Source organism: Poecilia reticulata, linkage group LG20 (assembly GCF_000633615.1).
Source record: "Poecilia reticulata strain Guanapo linkage group LG20, Guppy_female_1.0+MT, whole genome shotgun sequence".
Lineage (NCBI taxonomy): Eukaryota > Metazoa > Chordata > Actinopteri > Cyprinodontiformes > Poeciliidae > Poecilia > Poecilia reticulata.
The window spans coordinates 8,384,196-8,392,242 of record NC_024350.1 but is presented as its reverse complement, the minus strand read 5'-3'; the positions used below and the strand labels follow the sequence as shown (position 1 = coordinate 8,392,242).

The 8,047-nt window shown below is 39.9% G+C and overlaps 1 protein-coding gene across 7 annotated transcripts in view; it reads right to left on the bottom strand.

Moving 5' to 3' along the window:
- LOC103482400 (phospholipid phosphatase-related protein type 5) overlaps window positions 1-8,047 on the bottom strand; it is a 124,940-nt gene that overhangs the window by 81,883 nt on the left and 35,010 nt on the right. For 5 of the 7 annotated variants that reach the window (XM_017301829.1, XM_008438525.2, XM_008438526.2 and 2 more), the window contains exons 4-5: window positions 3,032-3,208; window positions 1,450-1,584 (exon numbers count right to left, since the gene is read on the bottom strand). In XM_017301829.1, coding sequence (XP_017157318.1) covers window positions 1,450-1,584; window positions 3,032-3,208 — 312 coding nt within the window. Of the gene's footprint in view, window positions 1-553; window positions 1,292-1,449; window positions 1,585-3,031; window positions 3,209-8,047 lie in introns of those variants that run through there. The other 2 variants (XM_008438524.2, XM_008438527.2) reach the window with 2 other exon arrangements.

Sequence of the window (8,047 nt, the reverse complement as noted above, 5' to 3'; positions counted from 1 at the left end):
GAATTTTGGGTTTTCATGAGCTGTATGCCAAAATCATCAGTATTAAAACAATAAAAGACCTGAATTATTTCAGTTGGTGTGCAATGAATCTAAAATATATGACAGTTTAATTTTTAGTCTGATCAAATACAACACGACCAATCTGTGTTGTCTGTTCAGTCTGTAGATTTTTCTAAAAAGAAGAGAGGCAAAAAAGGGATGCCAGTGGAGAAGTAAAGTGATGCAACCAGTGACTTCTCCCCTTAGCCAATCAGTCTGATCTCACGTTTTCAGTCCAACTCAGTCAGCTCGAAACTCTAAATTTTTAACAAGTAAAAATCTGAAATTTGTTGCCTAAATGATTGTGAATCAGGTTGCAAATGTAAAAATTTAACTGTCTTAATGTTAATTTCTGACGTACTCTTTATGACCGCAAACAATGGAAGACATGTAGCAGCAGAGCAAAAACATAGCTCCACCCAGAGGTGGAAGAAAAACACATCATCATCATCATCATCATCATCATCTTAACTGCAAAATTTCAGCCAGAGGAACCACCCAGCAAACTTCATGGCAGGTTTTACTTTGAGAATTTATAACAGGTTGAGAACAGAGCGACTCCCACTCAACACGCCCAAAACTAATCCACAGGCAGGCTGGAAGCAAAGACGCAGGTTTTCTTCTCCAATTACATGTTTTTAATAGGATTCACTGCATTAATCATGCCACCAGAAGCTCCATGGAGCCTGCATCAAAACTCTGAAAAACCAGAATTATAAACTGAACTGGAAAATGACAAAATCATTTGTCATTGATTTAGTGATAGGACTGTGATTTCTCACTGAATATTCACATTGAAAATGTTATAAGCTGTTTCAATGGCGGTGTCAAGCAAGATGGCTACAGAATTTGGCTACAGAAACTTGGTGACTTTTATAGGGTAGAAGAGTTCAATACAGATCAAACTTCAATGCTTCAGTGAGATGGAAATGATTTAAAGTTGGTTTATCTTTAGTGGTTGATCAACCAACCACTAAAGGTAAACTAACCTCTGGCGGCTGGTTAATGGGGGTAACCAAGCAGCAGAAGCAAACACAGACAGTAGGGAAGAGTAAGAAGCAGATTTGTCTAGAGATCATCTTCCAAACCAAATCAAAGCTGATTTGCCTTTTATTTCTGGGGTGTTGAAACCAGCTGAGGCCCCGGAGCCAGTGCAGGAAAACATGGAGGCACTCCTTAATATAGCAAGACTCCTCATCTTCATCGTCTGTCTCCTGCAGTAGCAACGTGCATTTGAGAAAATCCACGTTCCCTAAATGACAAATAATCTCTGCATATTGTGTTCACATGTTTCGCTAATTAATTTAAACATTTAAATAAAGAAGCGTCTAGATCTCCTTCCAGATCTCTTTATAGGATGAAAGAGGAAGTTCAGTTCTGCCAAACCTGACGTGTGAAGCGCTCACCAACCTGGGAAGCGATGTACTTCTCCAGAGGACTGTCCAGGTGACCCATGTTCAGCATGGCTGTGTTGGGCTGCGACTCAGCAGGAGAGTCCTCATTCAGCAGCAGCTTGCCTTTGAAGTTATGAACGACACACACCACCTACAGAAACCACGACGATACAATGGTTACCAGAAACACACAGCAGAAAAGCAGAGGGTGCTCTGAGTCGGCTGCGTACTCTGGGTGCCACTGCTGTGAGGAGTGGAGCTCCTTCAGGGTTATGGAAAAAGTGGCTCTGAGGTTCAAGCTACAATTTTCACTTGATTTTTCACTTTGCTACAGCACAGAGTAGCAGGAAAGGTTCTGATCTGTGGATGACTATGGAATCTCAGGAGACGGTGGTGCAAAGAAGGACTTTATTAAAATCAAGAAAATGTGTCCTCTTCATGAAATTATCATAGAGAAACAGTATCTTCAGTCAGGGATTTTTCAGAATTGATGTAATACAGACTGCTACAGGAGACCTTTCCTGTCCACAACCATCTCCATCGACAACAGCTCTCTGAAGAAAACTGGATCATGAGATGCAACATTTAATTTTCTTTTGTGATCATTAAAGTATTTATCTTTACTTTTTTGTATTTATTCAGGGTAATTTTGTCAGTTATTAAGGATAAAGCTATCAAAGATATTATTAAGGATCTTGAATAATCCCCCTAATAAAATTCTTTTTAACATATATCAATAACAGGAGGGGTCCTTTTTCACAGCACTACAAATATTAAAGTATTTGTGTTAACTTGACTAACTGGCTGTAACAGGAACTGCTGTCCTGCATGTCTGAGATGTGTCTCTGTTCCAGATCAGGGTAACACTTGCCCCCCTTGATGAGAAAGGGGGGCAAGTGTCATTACTGATATAAATTAGTTATAAAATTATTACTGATTGCACTTAAAAATTAGGCAACTTTATGTTATTAAAGGCAAAGTTTAAACAGTAATGATTTCTTGGTTAATGTCAAGTTGTCATAACAAAGACATTTCGAATAATGTCAACTTTGTATTAAAAGTGTCATAATTTACCGATTGACGCTTTATGAAAACAGTCATAAATATTCATGAAGGCTTATTCATGTTCATGACAGGTGTTATGTCATGTTTATGACAGTGTCATGACAGTCTTATTCACCCCCTTCAAATAAAATGTTACCCAGATCAGCTAATTCAAATGTTTGCATGACCTCTTCTGCAGCTGCAGAAGCCTATTGATTAACAGATGTGTTAATCAACAGGTTTTCTGCAGCCTGGTGTGTGGCAGAAAGGAAACACCAAAAACCTGCAGGTCAGGAGTCTATGAGGACCAGAACTCAGAAATAGTTATCTATTAGGATTAGAATATGAATAATGACAAAAAGCTGAACCACAGTCCCATCTCCTCACAACTCGTATTATGGTCTTCTAATTATAACATTACGAAACACATCGCTAGTTCTGGTGTTGTGTGGAGGCAATGGATGGTCCCCACTCCCCCACCTACTGTCAGGATGAGGACTTGGCTTCTCCTAAACAGAAATGTTTTCATAGTGACAAAAATGTGTGATTCTCACCAGGAAGGTGGCGATGGCCATGCCAATGATAAAACCTGCGATGACATCCGACCAATGGTTGCGGTATTCCGCCACACGGTTCAGGCCAGTGAGGAAGGCGAGACACATGAACCCCAGAGACATGACGGGCTTAGCCAGGCGCGTCCCCTTGGCCTGGACCGTGCAGGTCACATACATCTACCAGAAGAAACACATGACCGGGTGAGATGACAGCCCTATTCAGTTGATTCTGTTCATTATCTCAATTCAACATCCGGAGGCTCAGGGGAGTAAAGTTAGATTCTGGTTAGGCAGTTAGAGGGACGGGCCACTGTGACATTGTGGCTGTGTGAGCTCAAGTAGCTACTGGTCAGATGGAAATATAGGTTTTGTGGACTGTTGTGTTAGTGACATGGATACGGTTGAGGATTTTTGGAGTGATCCAGAAATGTTAATGGGAGTAGTTTGTTGCAGCTAAGGCAAAGCCCCGACCCCACCCTCACCAGGAAACTGTTAAGACAACAATAGACCAGAAGTAGAGAAAAAACTGATAAAGAACCTAAAATTAAAAGGTAAAAGAAGAGCTGAAATCTGTGAAACTGAGATTAGGAGATAAATTCAAGAAGAAAAGTTAAACCAAGGAGGCAACACTCTAAAGAATCTAATAAAAACTCACAAAGGAGAAGAAAACAAAAAAATTCAGACCAACTTAAAAAGAAACAGAAATCATACACAACATGGATTCATTACAGCTGAATCATACTTAGAACATGTTAAGTTATGACTCTGTGCCATTGTTAGATGTTGCAGTGATTTTACACACTTCCAGGTCTCAAAGCCCTGTGTCATCACTGAGGCAGATTCATCATTAGAGCTTTTTCTTGAACAAAATTGTGAAAATATGGCACACATGCATGTTAATAACAAGTCTGGCCTTGATTTAGTGCCAGTAGGGTGAACTCCAGAGAGAAAGTGAGGCAGGGAGACACATATGGCTTGTCTTTGGCTCTAATTACCAATCTCTTGTGTTGAAGCACCAGATAGCCTCTAAAGACAGTTTATAATTCTTAATTTGAGCACAAAATTTCCCTCAAGGCTCACTTAAATCATCTCTATTTTCTCTTTCCTAACCCCTTCATCCCGCTATTATTATTCAGATTGATCCATACAGGCAGACATACGTGGCTTCATCAGCTGTAAGCAGAAAATCAGCATAATTATTAGATACAGTCTCATCAGTCTGAGTGGAATAATCTATATAATGTGTCGTATAGTGAACCGCGTTGCTTAAATTACTTTTCAGTAATAGTAACATTAATTCAGTACTACTGAATATACACCAATCATAGGTTATATTGATGTTTGCATTATTACTGAATACGTTCCAAACAAATCATAATCTAGAACGCAGCTGTCATGGTAACAGTCCATGTTTCCTAAAGCAATCTAGTGACCCACTTCATATTTCCTCTTTAATCTCTTCCATATTTTTCAAAAGCATACAGATTATGTTTTTTGTTGTTGTTTTTCAAAATGCCTGAATGAAAACATAAATAATAGATAATTACATCACTATGCTTACTACCAGCCCAAAAATTAGGACCAAATCTTTCAAGGTTTTGACTGTCAGCCTGGTAACCTAGTCTTAGTCAGAGCCGAGTTCAGTCTGCCACACCTTGATGATACTAACCATAACTACAGCTTAAGAGATGTAAAACAGATAAACAATGCATGCAAAGATTATTTAGTTCTTTGATAGGACATTCATACACTGTTAGAGCTCTGAAGCTATTGTTCAGCTTCAGAATAATAGCTTAATGCTGCCTTTTATGTGTTGCAACTGTAAACTTCTTGATGAAGTACTGTTTACAAGCTTCAGTAGATGCAGAAGAAGAATTGTTATACATCGTCATATCTGTTTACTGCTTAGAATCACCTAGTAGGATGCATACAGATCATAAAAAGCACAAAGCCAAAACTGTTCTGAAATACTTAAGGGTAATGTTATAAGCACATTAATAATGTATATGAAGTAGATTAAAAGCATCATCACTTAGAGGGAACAGTAGAAAGCTGAGGCTGCAGCCTCTGTCATATGGCTATCAGGCTAGAAGGTTGTTTGCTCTCAGCCTGTGAGTGTGAGTGCCCACAATTGGTAAACAAGCTGAATGAATAAATGAACAGAACCAACAACCTAGCACTGTCAACCACTTCAAGTATTCAGCATGATGAGGTGTCTGCACTGAGGGTCTGAACAGCGCAGCATGAAATTTAAAAGCTTCAATAAATTATTGCTGTGACATTTACAGTTATGCTGGTTTTGTAGCAGTGGTGCATATGTAAAGTATATATTGAACCTAAAAATTGTGACACTCACATAATTATTCAACTTGTTCAAAAACTCTGTGGCAGCCTGGTTTAGCTGGAAATCTAAAAGTTAACTTTTTATGTGTAAAAAGTTAATCCTGGAACTTTAAATGCTTTTGAAGTTTGAGGTGAGGACAACACTGCAGGTAGTAAGTAGCATTAGTGAAGAGTAATAAATGTTTACTAAAACAAAGGTCTTAACAACTGAGTTCTGTGCTGTTGGGACCAGATGTCTCTGCCTCCAGAGGATTCCCTTTGTGTTCTTGTTCCTGAGCTCTTCATCAAGGGGGGGCATTGACAAGTTTGCCTCTGTTTAAGTTTCCCGCTTTCTGACAAGGGGGCCAAGGACCGTGTGCCTCTATGTTAATTTCTTGTTTTTAGAGTTTTCCAAAAGAGGGTCTAAGACATTCCTTTTCTGATTTCAGTTCCTGTTCTCTTAATGAGTCCCAAAAAGGCCAGCTGGTCTACATCCAGAGAATTGTCTTCATCAAACTCCAGAGCTGCAATGACAGATTCGGCAACTATTCAGCAGACCTTCAAACTCCATTAGCTGGAAAGAACCAACTAATGGAGTGTCCACAGCCTCCTAGATGTCCTCCAAAGCTCCTTAATCAGTTCAGGCACTTTAAGCATCACAAGAGCTTCTTTGTGGGTTTATGTGGCCTTCTAGCTTTTGTCCACTGCTTCTTGGATCCTGGCAGCAGTGGCCCTAACACAATCTACAGAGCTTGTAATGACTTTCTGAACTCCTCTTCTCAGTCTACGAGCTCTGCAATTTGGACATGACCCTTTATAGGCTCCTTTGTTGGGTCTGGAGACATCCAGTCCAGCTCAGCCCCAGAACTCTGTACTTCCTTGTGTCAAGCTATCAGTTCTAAAGCTGTACTATGAGCCACAGCTGGTTAGACCTTGGGTTGTTTTTTTGGTCCTGTACTCTGAACAGCCAGCTTCTTTAGCCATTACCTCTTGAAGATTAACTGTCAATCAGCAGTTATCTCTATGATTGTTTACGTCACGAAGTATTGTTTTTGTGTTAAAAATATTTGTTTGTTGGCTTGACATAATATTCTTCTTTTCTTAGGAACTGAATTTTCTATGTCCTTCATAAAAGGACATAGAATGTCCTAGAAAGAATTAATAGAAATCATTCTTTGAAACATCACTCTGACAGTTTAAATGTCTCTCAAGAGATGTAAATACCCACAGGGAGAGCAAGAGCCTACTTCACAAAGCAACTTTTGTGAACAATCTGTTTAAGTCAGCGAGGTATATACATGCAATCAAACTTCAATTACAGTATATAACCATGATAACACCTTCTGTGAAAACAGCCTGCTTGGTTTTCTTTAAGAAAGTCTGAGTTTCTACAGAACCCCGCCCACCTGAAGCAAGCAGTCCTAACTGGATTTCTATACTTAAACCATGATGCATGGGATTTATTATCTTTTCAATTAGATGTAAATGTTTCACAAAGAAAACACAAATGAGATAAAGGTAAACCCTACACAGGCTATCTCCCAACACTTCTAACTAGTTGGGCGACCTTCAGAGGTAACGTCTGTAATCAAGCTTTTGCCATGAGTTGCAATGAGCCTTCTGCATCACTACAGAGAATCATTGATCCACTCATCTTTGCAAAACTGTGGTCATAAAGCCATGCTTGAGGCTTTTTAAGTGTGGATCACCATTTGGAGGTCATGCCACTGCATCTCAACTGGATTCAGCGACACTTTTTCTCACCACAATACTCCAGAAGGATTTCCTGACCTAAACTGGATGTTTACGTCAGCAATGTCTGCAGGCCATATCCAGTTACTGCTTTACATTTGTGTGCAGTTAGTTGCTTCCTGGATGATGTTGGCGATGCAGAAAGGCAGCACTGTGTTGATGAATGAGAAGCCACTGCACTGATGCCTTTTTCCACTCATGACACGTTTTACTGAGGCACAAACTTATTAGATAGATTAGACTTGCACAGGATTCCACTCTTCTGGGTGATGTTAAATCCTCTGTAGTTAGATAGGCCTGTTTAAAATAAGATTCAATTATAGCAGACATTGTGCACCGTTTCAGACTGGGGTCAGTCACCTTTTAAGCTGTCATTTCCCAGACCTGCCAAATATGACAGAGTGTATCGATGGCACACACATCCTTATCACTGCTGCTGCAGGAAATGAACAGGAAAAAGACTGAAAATATTTTTGCAGCTTCAGCATCCATCTATATTAATTAATTGAGAAATGAAAGTACGTATCACAGTACACTAAAACTCATGTCATTCTCCGCATTGTCATGGTAACCTGTGATGTGACCTTGTACCTCACTGCCTGGTCTGGTGGTAGAGCAGTCTGAGCAGGAACCTCAAGCTCTGGACAAAAGTTTAGCAGACTCAAATGGATGCCTAAAGGAGAATATCTCAAACAGTGAACATCTCTCTCTTCCTGATATATTTTCACCCTGAGCCGAGTTTTGCTGAGCTATACACATTCGCGTGAGCACACCAAAACTCAATTAACACCTTTGTCCTAAACCTAACCCCATAAACAGCATTTCTCCTTGTGTGGTCCTCACAGTGTAATATGTGTCAGGAAAGTAGTCCCCGCAAGTATAGCATCTTGCACCCTGCTGTTATGTGCTGGACTGTCTCAGGGGCCTCCTTGCACAACCTAC